At 42.9% G+C, this 22,836-nt stretch overlaps 2 protein-coding genes across 2 annotated transcripts; both read left to right on the top strand.

Annotated features, from left to right (window-relative positions):
- Positions 1 to 4,015: 4,015 nt before the first annotated feature.
- LOC123988379 lies at positions 4,016 to 21,178 on the top strand. Its single transcript, XM_046288231.1, has 3 exons — positions 4,016 to 4,189; positions 20,694 to 20,749; positions 20,825 to 21,178. The coding sequence occupies exons 1-3, from the start codon at positions 4,180 to 4,182 to the stop codon at positions 21,089 to 21,091; spliced, it is 333 nt and encodes a 110-aa protein (XP_046144187.1). The 5' UTR covers positions 4,016 to 4,179; the 3' UTR covers positions 21,092 to 21,178.
- On the top strand, positions 21,129 to 22,637 carry LOC123988360 (fibrillin-1-like). Its single transcript, XM_046288163.1, has 6 exons — positions 21,129 to 21,264; positions 21,701 to 21,805; positions 21,952 to 22,068; positions 22,153 to 22,400; positions 22,465 to 22,544; positions 22,634 to 22,637. Exons 1-6 carry the CDS (start codon positions 21,129 to 21,131, stop codon positions 22,635 to 22,637), a joined length of 690 nt encoding a protein of 229 aa, XP_046144119.1.
- Positions 22,638 to 22,836: the final 199 nt, after the last annotated feature.

The following is a 22,836-nucleotide window of genomic DNA, read 5'->3' as shown; positions in this document are numbered from 1 at the left end:
TGATTTCCATCAGCGTTCCGTGTAATTGCGGTGTAGCGGAGGATCATCAACGACGGAGGAGGTTTTCCTTTTCGCCACCGAGCACAGAGGAATCGTTTTTGCATAGAAAAAAGAAGTGTAATAAATGACGGAAGATGCTTCTCCTGCGAATAATTATACAATCAAGGTTATTACGGCATTAGGTAATTGATGCTCTGACGCGATAAGATTACAAACTCGTTGTTTAAAATAATCGGAAAAATAATATTTATAGCAACAGTGTAGGTACTATGCAAAAAAGACGAGTTTTAATAGGTTTAATTACTGGCTGGCCGGTCGTTCGCCTTCGGCGATCAGTAACTCGAGTGATTTCAATGCCCGCACAAGCGGTACGTTCGGTCTGAAATCGATCGAACTCGCTGGATCCTTCGTTTCCCGTTCATGGCTCTTCGACGTTGCCTCTCGATGCTTATTAAATCCGCAACGCATGGAAAAGTCTGTTTAATGATGTTTAAGATGGCGTGACGAGGCGTTTTGCTGGATTACATGTTCCTCGAGATTCCAAGTAGCATCGAGGTCGAAGAAATGATAAATTTAGAGAAAATCCGGTTTCAATATTCTGAAAATTAAAAAAGACGATGTAAAGAGAAGCGTAGTAATAAAAACTGTATCCTGGAATTATATTCATTTTAAGTGTCCAAGTCCGATAAGAAAAAAGTCAGGCTCACTTTTCCAAGTTCTTCTCCAATATTTATCACCAATAGAAAGTATAATATTCTTCTGTTTTCCCAAGCAATATTTCTTTCATCTGTAAATGAACCACACAAAACAAACTCCGTTCCATTTTTTCGTTAATTCCTGTCACGCAAGTTTGCGTTTGGTTTCACGTGAAATCAGCACGGAAAGGAAAACCGATGCTGGATGGAGCCACGTCGCGGTTTTATGCTTTCTATTAGACGGTGGGATCGAGTAAAACGGTCGATCGTTTTATTTCATGGGTAAGCCATCCCGTTAATCAAGGAAAACACTTTTACGTGGCGCCTAATCAACGGGAAATATTCATGGAGGCGCGAGATTACGCGACCTCCAGCAAATCGAGGAATTCCTCTTACACGAGGCCCAACGGAAATGTACATTATCGAATGTCGCACAGACCTTCGAAGCGTGCGGTTGCATTGTGATGTAACCGGTGATGAATCAACGGGGAACGGCGATCATTCACGTCGTCAGGCGACACGTGCCTGGTGCGCTCGCAAATTGTTCAATTACCACGACCTCCGACTATATTAGCCGGCGATTTTAATCGAGCCATTTGCACCCACTTAATATCTACAATATCCACTTGCTGATTAAACTATCTTTATAATTATTGATCTTTAACACAAGTTTTAAGATTCAAAGGCAAAGAGCCGTGCGTCGCCGACTTTTCGGACGGATCCTTGCAAGGAGTAAATTAAAGAATTTCTAATTTCCTATTTCACCAAATTGTAAATCTTAAGTCTCAAAGTCTAGAGTGTAATTTTTCGAAAAAGAAAAAAAAGGAAGAGATCACTGTTCTCAGAAGAGAAGCGAATAAACGTAGCAAAGAGAGAGATCTTCATGCACGTATTTATTACCGAAGGGTTCGGGCTCTGAAACGGTGTCAGCATTCATTCTCGTCACCCCAGGAGGGACGGGGTGCTGTGAACTTGTTCGAAAAAAATGTACAAGGGCTAATTACAAGGTGGTTCGGTTGGCTGACGGTGAATCTTTTGAAATTTGATCGAGCAATCGATCGCGCCCCGGTCTGGCGATCGAAGTTATCCGCAGTTGGCCAAGCGGATGACGGCATCGTCGAAAAGAATACGAAATGAACGCGTGCCCTCACGAACCCGTTACCTATACTATGCCCAGCTCGAGTTCCAAGGTATAAGGTGTGTTTCCAAGGTGTCTGAGATCCTGTGCCACCATCTGGAAAATCGTACGACACCTTAGAATCCCCGATATGGTTAACTTTCATGTCCAAATTATATTTCACGAACAATAATCCCTTCTAAACGAATAAAAATAAAATTCACTCTGTTCACTCGCGATGCTGTCCGATGGTCGAGGGTTAAATTAAAAATGTAAATTAATTGTGAACCCACATTATCTCAGAAATCCTTGTTTTCAGCGTGCAATCGTGAATCCCAGATTAACGCAATACACTTGTTGTGCAACCTCGTTACGGACGAGGCAGGGATAAACAATGAGATCTAAGCGAAAGGCAAAGTTTACTCTTTTTAATCAGTCAAAATCGTTTTGTATCGCGAAGGGATCATAGGTTGGATTCACGGAAGCCAGATTCCCCGACAGGGTCTCATGGATCGGTGCCTGATGCTTTAAAAGATTGCATCGTGGCTCACGGATCGTTGATCCGATCTGACGGAAGGAAAAATTCATGGGATCCGGGAATCTCGACGGGAATTGTTGTGCGTCAAACGCACGAAGACAGGAAGGAGTGAAAAACAGGGGACTGAATTGTTTCAAGGATGTCGACGAGAAATCTTATCTTCCGTTTTGTCGAGTGAAACGTTCTCAAATATTTGCAGAGTAATGGACAAATAAATCGATTTCAGATTACATTGTTGGACATCTCTTATGATTGCTGAATACTTGACGTTAAAAATGAACCGAATATATTTAAGAATCAAGAAAATTTCAAGTTATTTTAATTCAACCTAACGGTAGACAAAGTACCCAACAAGAAACTCGCGTATCTATTTTATTACCCGAAACGTTTCCTCTCTTATCTTGTAATATTAACGTAAATCAAAAGCTGTATCCCGTATATACTTCTTATTCCCATTGAACGACCCGGAAAACTATCAAAGAGACGTCCAACCGATTCCGTGAAATCACGTGCAGTGTCGTTGAAGGAAACGTTCAGGCAGGTACACGCGTTTTGCACGAGTCTAATGACACTAGGTACTACGTAGCCAGGGTACATCGGTGTCGCTGAACCCCGCTGCCTCGAGGCACTTCACAGGCGGAGGCCACGAGAAGAATCCACGGACGTGAAGCTCTATACTTTGCACCATTACGCTTAATCTACGGCCTGCCGTGGCAGCGACGATTCATAGAGAGGAAAATAGCGCGTGGAAACGAATCGAAGCGTCACCAGAGGAACGCTTCGATGTCTTATGTTGATTTGTGATCCAAGAAAAACCTGCTATGGTATTTGAAAAAAACGCGTGCCAAACGTTCAATGCGCTCGTGAATCTTATGGAAATCGGTTCGATCGGTTGAAAAATACACGAATGTCGCTTTCACGCCTCTTCTCGTGAATTATGCACGAGCTAACGTTCGATCGACGCGGGTATGCTCGTTCCGAAGTTTTGCCCGTTGTTTTAAGTGGTATTCGAATTCAGTGGAATAAATCGTTTGTATTGAACTTGATACCATCCCTAGCTCCATCAGCAAGGCTGCACGAGTTCGTTTCATTACCATCACCTTTCTACCGACCCGCTTGAAACGTGATCAACCTTGGCGAACGCAAACGCATCGAAATGCCCGCGAAATTCCAGCGTACTGCAGCTCACCAGGTTCGACTGACCTCTGGCAAGAGGATCATCTGTCCTCTAAGATACTTAACCTACAGCCTGGCTAAGTATAGCCGGGGTATACCATGTACAAGCCTTTCCACTACACCTAGAATCAAGCTAGGTAGATCGGTTTCAGCTTTTCGAGAGCGACTCGTACGTATAGAGGCAAAGCTCTAGCTGTGAACCATGGAAGCGAGTCGGAGCGGGTGAGCGTTGATCGCGTCGGAACCAGGTGAAAGACAAAGATGAAAGGAAGACGGCGGAGGTGAGGGCAGATGAGGAGAAGGTGAGAGAGGTGTTCGTTGAAGGAAAAAGGAGAGTAGGGAGACTTGTAAAAAGAGAGAGGCAAGTCGAGCAAAGAGAAGGATCGTCGACCAATGAGACAGCAGGCCGGCGATGACGTCGTCGTTGTCTCACGTCCAAGTCTCACGAAAAGTCTTCACCAGCCACCAGTTCGTCCGCGGTCTCCCGGCTGGACGAGAAGTTCGTCCTTTTCACCACGTTTTCACCCTAAGAGGTGCTATTTATTTATTTATTATTTCTTTCTTTATTTGGTGAGTCGACCAGTGAAATCAGTCAACATTGGACTACGGATAGAAGGAAGGATCCTGGCTGAAGGAGGAGGCTGCTATCAGCCATGGGGACGGGTAAGTGATCCGGTGGTCCAACCGTCTGCTTCGAGGATTCGATACTTCAACATCGTCCAACATCGTGCCATTGATCATCATAATATTAACCCCTTCGATCGATTACCAGATAGCTCTTCTTCCTTTCGCTACCTCGATAGTCATCTCTTCCTTCTTTCTAAGAAGATAAACAGACCGGAGATCTGTTTACAGCTGACATTACCCGATGATGGTCTCCACTTCCGTCTGTCTGGTTGTTACAAGATCGCTGATCTTATGGGTTCGACGGAAAGTATCAATTTTAGTCGATAAAGTAGAGAGGAGGGCGGTGAAATTCCAGGGATACTGCTCTGGGCTGTCGAGGATGCTGGGGACGGGTTTGGTCTCCTCCGAAGTCAAGGTCACTCGAAAGATCATTCGCGAGTGTTCATCAGTCTGAGTCACTTTGAAACTATGTAGTCTTCAAGGATGCTGCGAAAAAAACGTGTCAATTAGGGTGATCGAATGGTTTCACGGTTCTCCAAAATGGACGTCCTCTTTCGTTCGAGAAAACCCGTCGCTCGTCGGTGCAATCCGATCGGACGACGATGCGGATAATTTTCACCGTATATTTACCGAGACTTTCGTTTTGTTATAAGCGTTTGCCAAGGATATCGAAAGTCTTTTGCCTCTCGATCTTCCGTGGAAAAGTGTAACGCTGTTGCTGACGCTGCATCACTTTCATCTCGCGTTCTGTGGACCGAGACACCTCGATATCAGTGAAAACGTTGAAAATATAGTTAGAATCGTGGATAGATCGCGTATGCAGTTTCGGAGGGAATGCTTTTTATCCGATGTCGGATCAAACGGCGTTATGTCAGAGCGCAATGATAGCTTCGACCTTTAGCACATCCTTTAGGCAGATGGTGTCAAGGATATGCACGAGGTGTGCGAGTGTACCGATCAGAAATTATGCGACTACCTGGGCGTAACGCGAACCGGTTGCGTTTTTGCGCGCTAAAATGAATCCTCCATTTTCGTTTGCCCGTCACGTTTCAACCTCCCGTTCCTCGCGCTTTCTTCTTTCCTCCATGGTTTCGTTTTGTATGCACGTACATATATTTGGCGATCATTTAATTCGATTGCATCCTGCTGACTTTTCATACGTTCGACGACCAACTTCCGGTTTCGTCAGCGTCAGTGTTAACTACTTTAGAAAGTACTCGAGGTAAAAGTCGTAACGGCTTCCCTTAAAAGGTTCAATCGTATCGTTGCACATTTAAGTTGGATTCAATTATGATCATTTGTCCTTATGTTCTTCTCTCATGAGAAGAACGATTGATTTGCTATTAGAATTCAGTGTGATTTTATCATCTAATTCGTTTGAAAGCCACTTTCTTAACCTTGGACCCAGTGTGGTTTCAAACCACCTTAAAAATGTCTAAATAAGTATCTCAAGGCCTCTGTAATTACAAAACACTTAAATCGAGTATATGAAATTATAGATGACAGAAAATAATGAACGTACCATAAAAAATTTGCTTCTCCTCTTCTAAATTTATTAATTTGAAAGGTCAATCGTTCTAAAGGATAGGCATTTATCCTATTCGAGTATACCTTCCAGGAGGGACGGGTTGAAAGTACCGAGGGAAGTTTCATGGTACAAATCGTGGTCGTACGTGATCCAAGGTGCAGTGAATTCGAGCGAACACTTTCTGTGACAAGTATAGAACTTCTTCGTTTGCTTGAATCCGGTTTTGCGGACGCGAGTGCGTGCTTTCACGGGACGTCGAAACCAGGAGATGTGCAAAAAGGATTCTAGGAGGATTATGCGGCGAAAACGGGTCGCGAGTGCAGCGAGTCGTGAGTGAGTGAGCAGTTTGATGGATTAAAGAAAAAAAAGAAAAAAAAATATGGATATGCAACAGTGACAGGGGAGAGTGTTGCTTTGGTGCACTTTTATGGACCTCGACAGCGTCACCGTCTCTGGATGTAACGCAAGTACCTATTTTTACCAACGAACTACCTGCCGGCCATTGCGTAAGTTCTGTGGGGAATGTAAAGATACGGATGATTAAGGGGTTCGAGATTGTAAATCCGCTGAAGATTGCTCGGTACTAATTATGGAAAACAGCGTCATTTTCACTCGAGTACCTTAAACAGGTGGTTTGGCAATTTGTAGATTTGCAGCGCATGTTTAGTACTTTGTAAATTAGCAAAAATTTTTCTTCGAATCGATATTAAAATAAAATGGCACTGTGTTGCGTGCGAAAATTATATAATTCCATTTGAGTGATAGTAAAGATATTATCCCTATTTTCGCTTGGTTGATTCAAATGCCATTGAGACCGTCACCGCACGAATGGAAAGGCAACTATGCCCGAAGCTTAAACATATATTTTTTTTTTATCCGAACAAAGCGTCGATTGGGCAGGCTGTTTGTTAGGCTGTTTCACAATTCAGCATTTTAGACGATTCCTTCTGGACGGTACCGAAGAACCTATTTTCACGAGCGATGCCATTATCTTGCAAATGTATTCCGAATACATTACACGATCGTTTGCTTCTGTGATCCGTTCACGTTTCGCGACCGGTTAAAATCGATTACCGGTGGCTGGTTTCCTGGAATTCCTCTAGCTCCGCGAAGATGATGTACAATGAAGCTATATACGACGAGCGATCGTTGTTTTAGCAATTTCCCGTGCCGATTCACCGGGTTTAAAACATCGCCAAGCGAATTCCACGTTTTATGCGGTAAAGCGAAAGAATATATTTTTGCTCGTTCATCGTTTACCTTCTTCGAATAGGCCGACGTGAGTTCTCGAAAGCGAGAGTTCCACTCATAACACAATTTGCAAAGCCATTTTATTTCAACGATGGGGCTGTTAGGAGATTAGCGTCATTTACGTGAAAATACGTCGATAATCCAGGTGATTTCCAATACTGAATGGTTAATCACACGTGTTACATCGTCAACCCTCGTACCTTGTATAGAAGAAGCGCGTTGAAAAGTAAAACTCTATTATTTTTCAACGGTGATTGTTTCTTATGTCACCGATCGAACTGGTGCGCGACCAGTTGTATCGATAGGGAAAGGTATTGTTGAGGTCACGGTGCACAGGTCCGTCATTTTCCCGGTTACAAAGTGGAAACGATCGAAATTAGAGCAAAATGCGTAGGTACACGAAACGATGTAGGTTGATATGTTGCTTAATCACTCGGTCTTAGTTACTACGTGCTCTAGATAGGATACGAAGAACGCGAGAGATGCGTAGTTTACATGCTGAGGATCGTTAATTAACATTTGTCAGAATGAAAGTGAGAGACAAGTTCGATTGAGATCGTAGGTTGAACGACGACAATATACCTGATGACGTATCAGTGGTTTCATCTTGTAGATTCTTGGAGATGATAAGAGTCGAGGAACTTGAGGATTTTCTCTCGTTTGAATAAATTACTTGTCGTCATTAATTAGCAGCAGAAGATTGCCACCTTTCGTATAGACTCAGATGAAAATAATAATCGTTTGTCATATTTATCTGATCCCTTCCGAAAGAGAGGCGCGCTTAATTTGACAAATTATTAAATTTCAATCGTCCGCAATTTTTTCATTCACTGTTTATGACCCCGTTCGAACTTTACGTTGACAGATTATGCAATGAAAATGTGTATCGCACGCGAGGCCTGTTATTCAGGTACGTTCTGGTCGTCGTTTCTACTGGAACTAATTAATGAGCATAATACAGAATCATCCTTGACAGCGTTTGATCAATCGCCTGGAATATTTGTCCGAGAACATTGGCATCGCTGTTCGCTTAGAAAAATGGTAATAATTCAATTTGGTTTACTTTTGTCTCTAACGAGGGCAGAAATATTACTTCTCACGGTGGAGGATACATAGGAAGCGAGTTTATCAGAGGGAAATCTAGATTCTGATGCGTTGATACAGCGCATGTGAAAATTCCTCGACAATTAAGAAAGTGTAATTAAATTGCTTCAACTAGCGATCTTCTGTCGCATGACTCCGCGTCGTAGCAACCTGCAATCATTCGAAACCGATGTCTCTTCTTTCCATTCGAATACAGTGTTCCATCTTGTATTCTACGTTCGCATAACTGAGAACTCAATCAAGATGACCAGGAAATCGTTATTCGCGATAACTCTGAGGTAATTTTCTTCTTCGAATAGAAGAAATTTAATTCGATCGTAAGGTTTCGCAGGTATTCGCGGTTTAGAAAAGAAAGAATGAAATGTCTGCCTCGTGTAATGGAACTTAACAGCGCATAGTTGAGCAGGTATAGAAGTGTCTTTTTGCTAGTGTGTTGAGAAGATGGTCTGAATACGAGCTGCACAACAAGCTGCCGTGTAATCAGTGCATATTTATGAGTTTCGCAAGTAATATTCAACTTGGACTTCATTCAATTATGCATCCTCCGGGCGGTTTCCTCGGTCCAATTGCAATCTTAGCCGTGCTTCTCTATTACGAATGCGAGGGCACGCCTGATGAGATGAGGTGTACGATGAACGTTTAACTAGAAAAGAAAAAAAGTAAGTGGTTCGCGTGTTTCTCAAGGATTTGCATCAGCGTTTCTCGAATAAATTAACAAAAAAAGACAAAGGAACGTATGCTCGCGCTTTTCTTCAGATAACCCCATTGGAAAGTTGCTTCCAACGTTCAAGGACGATCGTTAGTTCAACATTTTGCATTTAGGTGATGCATAAGTTTTCATAAGGTTCTATCACTCATTTGACTAATTACAGATAATATTGTTGATCTGTCGAGCGGAAAGATCTGAAAATAAAATGATTACCCCGAATGATTTTCTACGGTCTTAACGCGCCGCTTAATGTGTTAATTAAATCATAGCCGTCCGGAGGGCTGGACCTTGGCCCTCACGAAATCACCGTTCGGCTACCGTATAATAAATACGCGAGCATGCAGATGATAGAACGCTTACTGAAGACGAGGATGATTAAATCGGTCGATCGATCGGTGGAGACCGGTATCCACGTCAAGCAACGCGAAAGTGGCGAGGTGCGGTCGTCCATTGCCGATTATAGGCATCCTTCGTTTCTCGAAACGCCACTCGTCTCTTCTCTTTCCTCTTTTTCCTCTTCCAAGTTGTCTACGAGAGAGAAAGGTAGACGGGACAGCATACGTGCGAGGATGTATCTTTCTCCGGTCTTCTTCGTTTCTTTTCCCTTGGTGAATTTTTCTCGCCACGAATGAGTACACCCCACGACCTTCTGCATGATCCCAGGTATCATTCAAGAGAAGGATGGAGGAACTTTGGTGTACATTAAACCGTATCCTCCGGATCGAATCGTTAATTTTCAAAGGATTCACCTTATAATTTATAGCACCTTCCTGTCCGGCCTCACGCGGATATTCTAGCGAGAATTTTATAAATGGTCGCTCGAGCGCAGTTGTAACTCGAAGGGAGGAAATATTAGGATTCTATACAGTGGAATTCGTCTCTTCTTGTTTGCTCATTTCTCATTCTGCTCGTGGCTTCGAGTATATACCTGGAGACCGGATAGTTCCTGTTTGAATATCGAGTTCCTCTTCTTTCACTACAAAAAGAAAATGAATTATTCGATGGCACTTCTTCTTTATATATAAAACAGATATATAAATCGTATAATTATTGCTTCTCAATAGAAGATGTCACACTGGCTGTCAATGCGTTAATCTATACCGTAGACGATTAAAATAACGACACGGTCAGACGTCAAGAACAATATTAATGACTCGGCGGAGTACGGAGAGGAAAAGTGTGCAATTGAATGAAATTATGGGGGTCAATTATTTAAGCTAGCGCAGGCAGTTGAACGAACTCGAGGAAGTATTCCTTCTACCTTGTTGTAATTCGAATCGTTGGATAACGTTAGGTAACTTCAAAGCTTCGGTTGATTTTTTCAGAAATGAATTTTCGTTTGCTATTTAACAGATTCCGTGTGTACATTGCGCGTTGTCAAAGGAACCCAGGCCGATTGTTTAATTAACAAAGAAAGTCGTGGGAGAAGAGAAATGATTGTTACACTCTTACTGTATACATTTTTCTCTTTCTCTTGGCCTGAATGCGAGCAACGTTATTCCGTTGGCTCCTCGGAAGCAGAATATTCTTCGACCTTTCGCGGCCACCAAGTGTAGGCGCCATTACTTGCCTCCGGGTCTCCCTACTCCCTTCTTTCTTCTTCTTCTTCTTCTTCGTCTTCTTCTTCTTCTTCTTCTTCAGCTCATCCTGTTGTGCCTCTTGTACCATCTCCTTCTGTTCTTCTTCTACTTCTACGACTACTCGTTTCTCCTTCTTCTGCTTATCTTGTCCGTCTCTACGAGTCAAGGACCGTTCTCAAGGAGGTCGCTCCTTTTAACCAGGCGTGTAGCTACACGTTTTCCTTTGTCTCCGGGAATCGCTTTCGTATCGTTCCATGTTACGTTCGTACCACGTTTCCCTCCTCGTTGCTTTCGCTCCGAGGAACTTTTCTGCCCGTGCACATCCGCCATGGAGAAATCAACCCCCTGTGAATACTTTAATTTTTCAACCTATGTCTTTCGGAATCTGAACTGACTACTACTATATCCTCGTTTCACTGGAAATTATCAAAATAAGTCAAACACCCGAGGGCCCATAGAATTTATAAAATATATGGCCATCGAAGTCATTAAAACCTTGCCAGATCCTCCGGATGATAATATGTAGATCGTTCGTACCTATAATTTCAACGAATTAAAGTCCATTATTCGGCAAGAAAAAAACAGCAACAGATTTAATCACCGACCTTACCTGCCGTCGATTGAGATTTCGGTTTTTGCTCGTTCCATGGTAATCGTTTCTTGTTGAATAACCCCTCGGGTCAGAATGTCATGGCCATTGTCTTCGTTGAAGGTATACGCCGTCACGTATCCCCGAGCAAAGTGGTACGTAATTGAGGAACACCTGTCAAGTTAATAACGCGAGTTAATTTAATAAATATCGATTATTCCAGTCCCTTCCTCGTTCCTTCGTACCATGGTTACCGTGGAACTTATGGAGGGCTGTTGGAAGATTCTTGGTAAATCGTAGCCGGGATGACACGTCTGAAAGCGTCACTCTTGCTTTTCTCAGTCAACCACGAAACCCGTTTGTCACGTTTCTTCTAAATTCGCTGAAGCATGCGAGCAACTTGTCGCTCTGGATTATAATAAATTGTCTTTCTTGCAGTACCATCGTTCTCTGGAAACATTCCTTTTGCACCGCGAATTCTTATTCGTTTCCAGAGAATCCTACGTAATTATTCAACCCCTTGTGCAAAATATTATTTCGAGAACAATGAATTTCATAATTTTAAAACAAACCATGTCAGCGTTGTAAACAAAGAATAGCGGTTGTTTAATTGCGAACTGTACATTCTCTGTTGCACGTCGTAAAAAAGTCAGATGGTCTGGGTGATCAACGTACGGCTAAATATATGCGTCGAATTTGCATACAAATGTTAGCTTTCTGCAAGTCGACCGTACCTGACTCGCGAATAATTTCTAGCCCGATATTTGCCTAACCGTAAATCCGTCTTCTCCCTGTTTACGAATTCGCGACAACCTGTTATTCGAATTCTCTCGTAGCCAGATCTCGCGAACGTGATCTTCCTGAAAAACCTCTATTCCTTGCGTATAAAAATGTTAAACGTCTGTGAGAATAGAATTACGGTATTGATTACCGGTGTATGCATTAACCGAGGTTCGATTTGTACCGTTGCGATGACGTGACTGAACAGTGTCAATAATAAAATTATCGACGATTGCGTAAAATAGTTGGCGAAGTTGTCGAACGCGTTACGTAAATTGTATTGGCAGTGTAAACGCGAACGCATTAATACCTGGACGTAAAAAAGAAAAAGTATGTCAAACATTGACGAAAATATACGGGGTGAATGATGAGCAGGTTAATTTTTCTTAGGTCTTGGGAGAACTTGGAGAGTCTAGGAAAAACTATTATCTCTTTGAATCCTTTAGAATTCTAATTCCATAAAAGAGAAGGAACAAAAATAGTCGTGATACCTAGATGACGGTATCGAAGAATTCGATTGACGATCCTATTTGCAGCGAACAGAAATAAAACAGTGGATTCATTAAATCCTGGTTTCGCTTGCTTGCCGGAAGACATTAGCAAAAGCCTGTAATCATCGTCACGGAGCATCTAAGAACTGTTCGCGTCTATGGGAATGCCTGTCTATAGAACGATTGATTGTTTATGATAAAGAGCCATGATGAATGTCCACCGTAGACGGCAGCCGGCTTGCTCACGGTACAATTTCTACCAATAATATTTCTTTCCCGCTCGTACACGGCTCTTCTCGATGAGTCGCAGACATGCTTAGTCGACGACCTTCCACCCCTTAACGGTTATGGTGCAATTATTCGAGCTTCGAGATGGCAGTGTCACGGGTCACGGTGCAAATTACTTTTCAAGCCACCTTCCGTGGTTCCGTTACGCTCGCACACGCACGTACGGTATCATTACGATGATGATTTTATCATTTCATTGAGCGAGCGTGCGGTGACGCCGATAATGAGAGTCATTACGCGAGGAGATGGTTTCCTTTCGTCGTTCTCCAGGAAACTCCTCGTCTTTTCCTTATATTCATTCGCGTTCTGACCTTGCCTTCTCCTCCCAAAGGAGAGGAATTCGAAATCAGCGAAGCTTCGGACTTTCCGAGAAGCGTATAAAATGAAACGCATCGATGATGTTTTATGCCTGCGTTTATTCTCCAAGTCGACTTTTTTGCAACTGCACTTTATAAGTATAGCCATTGCTGGACGATGATGAAATGCTTACACCAGCTAAATCATTTGAAGGGGAACAGCCAAGGTTGCGCGTATTCTAGAACGCCTAAAACATTTGCAAACTATCCGCTTATGTTTCGCTCGGACGAATAAATTCACAGCTTTGTTCAATCGGCAAAGACCTTTATCTATGATCGCGAATATTAACACATTACCAAAGATACAAAATGGCGGCGAAATAAGGCACGATAAGTAAAATGGACGTTTGACTCCATCATTGAAACGACTGACCCTTCTGATTTAACAACGTTAAGAACTTCGTGGTGGCTCGAGTAACTGATAGCCGGTGTATAATTCCCGTTTATCCGTCAATTCCGTTTCCCGTTTCTGCGCGGTGCGTTTTACACGGGAAAAAAAATAAGCAGCGGCGCGAGAAACGTTAGAACGGTGAATTTTCGCAACGATCAATTTGTCCGGTTAACAATCGCAACACGTGTTAGACGGCGATCAGGAAAATTGCTGTAATTTTAGCATTTTGCAGTAGTCATCTAGGCGTGCGCACGCGGTTCTTCCAAACCGATAATAATGCCGTCGTTTTTGTACCTTAAATGGTCCATCGAGCCATGATTCGAATTATTATCCGTTAAATTTTGTTTCGTATCCTCTCCCTATTTCTCCATAATTGGTTGTTTAATAATTTGCAATTGATTTGAAATACTGCGAATGTATTTACCAACCTAATGATTTAATAACTATCAGTTCCAATGCTTCGAATCGATACGACTAATAAGTAGAACGTTTCCTGATATAGACAACTGTAACAGTTTTACTTTTATCCGCGCCTCGTTTAAAAACTTTCTCTAGGCAGTTCGAGATTCTCGTGGAGGGATTTCATAAAATGATTTCATTTCGCGATGATTTATCGTACGGATTGTATTACAAAGAAACTAGAATTTATACCCGTATTACGTGGTAATGAAACAACATCGTGCCCCTTGTGCGAATAACCAGTGACACGTTTACAGATCGTGCGCCTTAAGTGGCCGAGCGGAGAGTTCAATGCTTGCAACAGACAGCACACGCAACGTCGTGCTCCATTACAATCGTGTCACCAGTATTTCCATGTTTAGGGAAAGCATCCGTTAACTGATTGCGCATGCAACACGTGCTAAAAGAAAAAAATTTCCCAAGGTGGAAATTAATCGTTTGAAACTTAGAATTAACCTTCGAAGGTGAAAAACGTGTAAATTTTCACGGTGGGAATTTATTATTCTTTTATCATTGAAAAATTTCACCGTCTGATCAGTTGATGCACCGTTCCAGAGGTCTGGGTCGCGATTGATTCAGCTGCTACGAGGGTTAAAGAGGATTAAAGATCTCTGTTCATTCGATGAACGCGTAACGAGTTACGAAATCGTTCAATGAAATTTCATGATGATCAATCGACCGACGAGCCTAGATTTTTATTAGCGATTATCTAGCGGATTCTCACGGATCGAACAACCAGAACACCATACCGTTACCAAGATCACCGTGCGTGGGAAAAAATGGCCGACTCACGCGAGAAAATTGTTACGTCTAATATGGCGATGCCATGATCGCCGAGCAATATCGTGCAACGATTAAAGTAAATGGAAAGTTAGCTGGCAACTAATCATGCAACGATACGATTCGATTATAACGTCTTCATCGTGGACAGTCCCATAGGAATTTCGTCGAGACTGTTTACGACGTGGATAATTAACGCTTCACGTCCTTTTGCTAATTAACGTCTCGCGGTTGTTTTATCGTTAAACGTTTTTCATGCTTGATAAGCTTCATCATTATGCATGAAAGGGTTGTTAAGTTTCGTGCGAGGATACATCTTGAATTATTAATCACAGACGTATCCTTTCTGCATCGAAGGAGCAATGTACTCGTTTCTTCAACTACGGATGAATGAACTAGAAAATTAAAACGAATATCCTTAATAAAAATATTTCAATTGTAATCATATTATCTCCCAAGGAATCAGACTGTGAAGTTCTCTTTTCACAAATTAACATCCTCGATAAAATCCTGAATTATCTTTAAATAATAGTCTAATAGAAAAGAAACTATGCTGTGCGAATAAAAACGACGAGAACCAGAATCAAGAATGGTAGTTTCTGATTGCACCCAGTTGCAGCTGAAATGAATCAACTTTCGATCGAGGCCGCAGACACGAAAACCTTGGCTCTCATTCGTTTTGCGTGGCGAGCATCGAGCATCGGCGATTTTCCTTCGATTTTCTCACGTCCTACGCACCCGCGACCCGTTTTAATCATCCTGGACACGCTAATTCACCTCGCGTCATCGCCTTGTCTCTTCCAAAGATGGCAATCCTAGCGTCGGCCATTCATTATTGTCGCTCAATATTTCTCGTCCGTGACGTAACCGTGTGATCGATACGAGACCTTCTGGAAAGGCAGGTCGACGTGATCGGTCTCTTTATTCGTGACGGGTTGAACGCACCCGGGAGAATTTCGATCGCTGCAGGACGTCGACATGGGTGTTCCTCGCGGAACCGTTTCTGCCTCTCCCGCGAAAGATGCTCGCGTTACGAGGGACCTTTACTGTTAGACGCCGTTTTACGACGCCAGGCGTCTTTTCCACTGGATCCGTAACAACGGGGGCCAGCGCGAAATCCGTGGAAAACTTAACGGTACCGGGTGTTCGCGTATGCTAGCAGCTTGTTCTCCAAGCCTTATTTATATTCCACGATTCGCGTGGCGTAAGGTCTAACGTTTCAGTTCTAACGAGGGAAAAATCGCGAAGATTTCAGTAGAATTTATGGCCTTGCAAAAGTATAAAGGGAACTGTAACTTTCATAGATGAAGCAAGTTACGTTTTGGCGAGGAGCTACCGGACGATCCACGTCCTCCATGCTCAAGGCTGTTCGCGGTAAATTAATTCGTTGGAAACAACGCAAAGATAAACGTTTCATTAGCATTCGTCGATGACGCAAACCTCGTCAGACAATGAGCGCACCGAGTTTCATTTCGCGCCTCTGTTTTTCACATTTTTCCCCTCGAGCTTTCGCGACCGGTAGGAGCTTCGGGTTGTTGTACAGGAATCGTTCGTTGCCTCTGCTATCTTATGAGTTCATATGCTTCGCATACGAATGAGGGGTATTCAATAAACTTCCTGCCTTTTGATTAACCCCTCTGCCAATGATACATTATGTAAAAATGCACATAAGGAAGAGGCAGACTGCAAATATAAATTAGCCTACAGTTTAATTCCGAGACAGGATAAAAAAGGAGTAGATTAAATCGTCTGAGAAATACTGTAGAGAAATTTCAATTTCAACGATCCACTGATTGCTGGCAAAACCTTGAAAGTGAAGACACCGTGCGAACGACTAGGAGTAGAACATAAGAGGCAATCTTTAAGATAAACAAAAAAAAAATGAAGGTGTCAGAGTTAATTCGATGTTCGAGCATGGGCGATGAGAGACCCACGCGTTACGCCAGTTTCGTTTGTAACTTACTACGGTAACACCAAAGAACTTTCACTTTGCAACGGAATTATATTCTGTCTTGGCTGGTTCGCCGCTCTCTCGTTTCGCCTTGTGGTGGGCGTCAGTTTTAGGCCCGAATCATTTGCCGGTTTTATACTTTGTTGATTCATGCCGGATGTTGCCACAGGCGGGCAAGATGGACGTCGGATCGTGTTCAGAATAGGAATTTCCTAACGTCGTTGCAACCGAGGCTGGCTCGGTTCGCACGAGCATCCCATGGATTTTCTTCCTTCGTCTCTGATGTTCAATAATACCGTGTCTAACTTCGCAAATTGAGAGCGTAATTCAACACCGCTCTCTATATTTCATGCCATCAGAGATGCCACAATAAACGTTCATTTTATGCAAACGATGCCCTGCAACTCGTGTTGCTCGCTAAGGGTATCGCCGTGAAATGTGTTACCGTGTCAATGATATCATCCGGTAGGCAGACAGAAGGAAACGATGACAAAAGGTATCAATTAGTCGGCGTCGTACACACGCCAGCTTCGCTGACACGCGCGCCTCTGCACATATCTGTTCTACCAATAACGCAAAACTCCCACACAATGCGCGTTGCGAAACGCGCCGAGAAGAAAGGAGGAATTAATGCGATGCTTGCTGAACTCATTTTCGCTGGCCTACTTCGAATCCTCTCAATTTTTTAAACAAACATGCCATCATTTTGGAAATTTCAATTAAAAACCACCCAATTTCGAATGATATTCGCTTTCATTACAAGTTGTTTATTAATAATAGTATAATGAGATCCTGGCGACAGGATCTGAATTCGAGGACTCCACAATCACCACCCACCTCTGCCTCAAGTTTCCCTCCATATTTATCGAAGAACGTTCGAAGCAAACACGATTTCGACATTCCTCGAACGTGTTCCTAGACCCCGTACTGATGACCTAATCGATTTAATTAATTATCATGCACCCGTCGAGGACCTTCATAATTATTCTCGTCAGCATAGTTACTATAGTTTCATAGATTTTTCCTTCGCCTCGCCCACGATGTTCTCGTTTCATGGAAGCGTATTTGTTAAGCGCCGTGAAAGCGTTTGAATGTGTCACGGTACATCTTGCCCCAACAGCTTCTACATTTTTGCTTTCTATATTATACTTCTTCGACCGTCCCACGCATCGTATTTTGTAAGATTTAAGATGTTTACGTCGAAAAGAAATTTTTTTCTTGAAATTTTAATGCCTTCGATGCTACGTCAATGTTATATGTCCGGTTTCGCGATATTGAAAGGTCGAAGTTACTCCAAAAAATCGTGATCTTATATATTAATAATTACGAAGCAAAAAAATGTGAAAACAGGTATTTTCACGGACTTGATAGTTGGTATATTGAAGGAAGTTCTTCCTTGCTACGAACGCAACACTGTAATTTAACGATATCCGACAGCGATCAATTTCTGTTGGAAAAAGCATTTCTGAGATACAGTTAGCCGGCTAACGAGAAGCGTGAAGCTAGAAACAGAGTCTTAATTATTAAGCTGTTCGCTTCTTCACCGAGTAAACTGTGGGATGTACTGGCGGTATGGTTCGCGAAAATGAATATTTATTAATCGACGTGCCATTTAGCGGTAAAAGTTACGCGTCAGGGGGCTCTCTCCTTGGCCAGGCATTTCTCTTGCAAAAGGAATCCGATTCGCACGAATCTCAAGAAAAGAGAAATGCAGCTACGTTGGAACTTCGTGTCACTGGTTGACACAAATCTGTACCCGAGGAAACAAGATAACGGTCATCGTAAAGATCACCGGTCTAGGATTCTGGACACGAATTCGCATAAAACGGTGCACTGGTGAATCTTAAATTTTGCAAATTAAGTGAAACTTCGTCAGCAGATGAAAGTTGTTCGGTAATAAATTCGAGAAAACATCTCCGTAAACGAGGCTGCTTAAAAGTGATTTCAAGCCTATTAATTATTTAAAATGATTTAATCTCTAACAATTGACTAATCACTGTTTGCAAAGCAATGACCCTGACTTCAGTTAAGATCCAACATAATCGTCGTGGTAATTTCTGCAATTTGCGGTGTTTCTCGTCGCGAATTGTTTCAGCTACCGTACGCTAATTAGCGTCATTTCATAATGATCTTAAAACGCGGAGGAAGCTTAATTCAACATCCTGGCTGCAGGTGAACATCCGATGATAGATCATATTTGAATCATTAGAGTTTCCTCTCGATGATACATACATTATAATTCATCACCGTCGAGGAGTCATTAAATTAAGATTGAAAAGATGACCTTCCTGTCGACCATAGATCAAATTGATATTAAAAAGAAAAACAAAGCCATCATTAGAGTCGGCTTGAGTTAGATGCTTTTAATTTCGAGGTCATCCCTGAAGAATAGGTACATGGGAAGTCCCTTCACGTGGAAAGCACTAATCATCGTTTGCGGCAGGAGTCATTAATCCAGAGTAGCCCACATTTCACACCCTGTACCCTCTTTAATTAATTGAAATTCACTCGATAGTAACCGATCGAATTCCGAAATCAATAGCCTGCGATGCTATTACTATGTTACGCCACACTATTCACGAGTTACTTCCGCGAACGAGCGGAATGGCGGAAGTGGCGCGGTGTCGGTGCATCTGAAATTCGTGGACGCGGCAAGGGTGGCCAATTTCCGTGACGAAAATTCCAGCACAAGGACAAAATAGCCTGACCAGCTGTGTAGCTGTTAGTCGGCGACGAGTTAAGGGTACAAGAAGGAACTGATGGTCGACTCGACTTGTTGCGGAGGGGCAGGAGGGCCACAGGTGCATCGCACTCGCACGCCCTCCTTTATTACGTTCCTCGGTGTCTTTTTTCCTTCTCTTTTCCGTCCCTCTTGCTTCCTCTACAATTCTACGCTCGTTAGTAACGGGTTGAAGACATGTTTAGTATCATTTTTTAGTATTAACCGAAATTTGCACCTCATTCGAGCAATTATTCAAATGCTTACATTATTTTCTTTCCATATCACCTCTTTTCTATTTCACTTATTTCGTATGCATGAAATAGCAGGAACTAATTATTATTTAAATCTCCTTATCTTACAATTAGTTTCTTTGTTTCCCTTCTGACCACACGTTCTCCCTCAACAGTTTCCTTCTCGAAGGCTCGTTTTTCTAGGCTGTCTTTCTGCGTTCCTCTTGCTCGTTCCTCTAATTGTCCCTCTAATTTTCTTTCGGTCGTTCTTTCTTCTACGTTCCTCTTCTTCCTGCTCGGTGAATCCTGCCGGCTGCACGTACAGTCGTTAACATTTCGCCGCGTGCTCGCGTACAATGCGTCCGTTCGAATGAATGTTCGCCATAAGTTGCGGCGCACGTAAAAGACGTCTTCCGCGAATCGCGTGCACCGGTGTCCCTTGAACATTCCACTTCCGGTGCTTCGTGAAATCTCGACGGCGATTCTCGAACGTTTTACGAACGTTTCTCCCTCTTCATTCGGTCGATTACGATTCTTCAATTGCGAATAATATTTCCCAGCAAATTCTACAAAGTTTCTTTCCCTCTTCGACGGTGTATATCTATGATTTTCGTTTTCTAACCGAATCTAACGATCCTCAGTCACGAAGGTAACTAATTAACCTTCAATTACCTGCCCTACCTTTGCACCGGCTTGTAACATACGTATGTTAAGGTAGCTCGATAAAAAACGCGGTTAATTCAGCAGATAATTAGCGTTACATTTCTTCCCACGGGATTTTTCTTGATGTGTCATTAAATCCGACAATGTTCAGTTGATTAGGGAAACTACAAGTTGCTTAATTATCCTTATCTTCTGTTACACCGTGTTCTTCAGTTTATCACTTTTATTCTCATCTTTCGTTAAACGATAGGTAGGTAACATGTGTTCGCAGTTGATTGTGCTTCTTAAATTTCAAAACACCATGGCAACCAGGAAACTGGGTTCTTAGAGCCAGGGCTAAACCGTAAGTTGATACAGTCAGGTTCGGGAATGAGGGTCGCAAATGCCGACATGTTACCGGGAAGTTGGTCGAACAGGTGCTTCTGCATCAGTTCCCTTGTTTCATGAACAGCAGTAGGTCGACAGTGTTCCAATGGTCAAACAAGGGTTTGGATTTTTCGACGTTCTTTAATCTATTAAAGAGATCCTGTTACATCTATTTGGAACGCAATAAAATGATATAATATAAACGACGTAATTGTTGAAGAATCGTGGGTGTGTTGGTCCTGAAAAAATTGAAATTTTTAGTTAATTAAAAAAGTGATTAATTTCGTTCCCCTCTGTTACAGCCAAGATGAAACATCTTCGGCCGTTGGTGGTGTGGATACTTCTATTCCTGTGTCCAGTATGTAATTCTATTTTTTTTATATTTCCTATTCGATCCGCAACGATTTGATCCATATTTTCACACGCGTTCCAGGCCGAATCCCTCAGAGGGGTCGGGCATGGATTGAGGAGAGAAGTATTCTTCCTGAACCTCGAAGACGGCTACTTCGGCTGCCAGGTGAACGAATCGACGGACGTGTTGCAGCTCCTCCAGCTGTCCAAGTTGTGCGACGAGCACGTCGATTGTTACCAGGGCACGGACGAGCAACGTGACAGATTAAAGTGTACAGGTAAGTTCCTCGCAGCCGAGGAAAACCGGGCGGAAAAGTTGCACGGTCGTGTGAGCAGGCGCGGCGAATAGGAAAAGAGGCTCTCCTCGCATGTTCCACGACTCGACTATGCTACCGTTACGATCTCCACTGTTTCTTTACGTCATTCTGTTGTTCCTGACGCGATTACGCCAGCCAAGCGATTCCTCCGCAGCTCACGCGAAACCGCAACACAAGTTTACGCCTCCTCCTCACTCGGAGGATGGTTAGTAATAAGAAAGCAATCACTTTGAATCAATAAATTTCAATAAACAAAAAATGCAAGCTGATAAACGAAGGATTGTCCCTTTTAGATTTTCTTTTCCAAAGTATTCACGAGCAAAGATACTTGAATCCCATCCCTATTAATTATTTTAACGACTAGGAGTAGCGCACCCTGTTGTCGTCGTGTTTTCTTCCATCAAGTTCTTCCTGCGCAATTAATCCCATCGACATTGATCTTTTTTTATTCTTCTTCTCATCGTAATCAACGTTTGTTCGTCGATGATGAACACGTTACGTAACCCGCTGGGAAACGAATTACTCATCGCAATCAACATTTTTACACGGCTCGCGGTATTTTCTCACCGATGACTAAGGGTTCGTGTTGTGTTTACCCACGACAAATAACGAATTGATTTCTCTTCTGCTTCCGACAATAGATGACTGCACGAAGGAAGACGGAACCAGGTGTCTGAACGGTGTCTGCTTGAATTCCGTTTGTCATTGCAACGATGGTTTTGGTGGTTGTAATTGTCAGGTACCAGGTGAGTAAATTAGAAAATTAATTAACCAAAATTACAACTTCCCATGACGATTCTGCTCGAACATATGTACGGGTTAATCGTCCGTGAAGGGTTAATGGCTTAGCGACGCAGGATAATGCATCATGCAATTCTGAAACACGTTGCAGACGAGAACGAGTGCAAGTACCGACCCTGTGATATATTCGCGCATTGCACGAATACTCTTGGTAGTTTTCAATGTTCCTGTTTCCCTGGCTATCAAGGCGACGGTTTCTACTGCGAAGGTATGCAGCAATAATTCTTTCTCTCACGTATGTTTGTCATGCTCCCTCCACGTTTCCTCATTGCTCGCTGATACGTATCTGCAGACATCAACGAGTGCGACAACCCGGCTTTCGCCTCGAGATGCGTGGAGAACGCAGAATGCTGTAATCTTCCCTCGAATTTCCTATGCAAGTGTAAATCCGGTTATATCGGCGACGGGGAGGTGCACTGCGAGGATGTAAACGAGTGTGCGATACCTGGTGCATGCGGTGACAACACCGTTTGTCATAACATCCCTGGAAATTACACCTGTGCTTGTCAAGATGGCTTCACGGGAGACCCGTACGAAAGTGTAAGTACCCTATCTTCTTCGTAACTTCACGAGTTTTTGTAAATTTAATCGTGACTTTGTATAGTGTATCGATATCAACGAATGCGAATACGAGGGTGCTTGCGGAAGGGGTGCTTTGTGCGTGAATTTACCTGGTGCTCACAAGTGCGAGTGTCCTGAAGGATACAACGGCAGCCCCGAAGAGGAATGCCTGGACATCGACGAATGTTCGCGCAGCCCTTGTGGTCGTTCAGCTGAGTGCACAAACGTGCACGGAAGTTTCCGTTGCTCTTGCCCGGAAGGAATGAGCGGCGATCCTTGGATCGGCTGCCACGGTGAGTAACTTCGTTCCTAATTATCTGAAACATTAGTACACAAGTTATAACATTCAGCTGAAAGTATCGTTAAACTGAAATCTCAGTGTGGTAAGTCTTAGAGAAAAATATAGAAAACATAG

Source organism: Osmia bicornis, chromosome 12 (assembly GCF_907164935.1).
Source record: "Osmia bicornis bicornis chromosome 12, iOsmBic2.1, whole genome shotgun sequence".
Taxonomy (NCBI): Eukaryota; Metazoa; Arthropoda; class Insecta; order Hymenoptera; family Megachilidae; genus Osmia; species Osmia bicornis.
This window is presented reverse-complemented; position numbering and strand designations above follow the sequence as displayed.

Coding starts and splice junctions, on each gene's coding strand:
- LOC123988379 (XM_046288231.1), top strand. Junction 20,750..20,824: donor TACTTCTATTCCTGTGTCCA/GTATGTAATTCT, acceptor CACGCGTTCCAG/GCCGAATCCCTCAGAGGGGT.
- LOC123988360 (XM_046288163.1), top strand. CDS start 21,129: ATGCTACCGTTACGATCTCCACTGTTTCTTTACGTCATTCTGTTGTTC. Junction 21,806..21,951: donor TTGTAATTGTCAGGTACCAG/GTGAGTAAATTA, acceptor AACACGTTGCAG/ACGAGAACGAGTGCAAGTAC. Junction 22,401..22,464: donor CGGGAGACCCGTACGAAAGT/GTAAGTACCCTA, acceptor GACTTTGTATAG/TGTATCGATATCAACGAATG.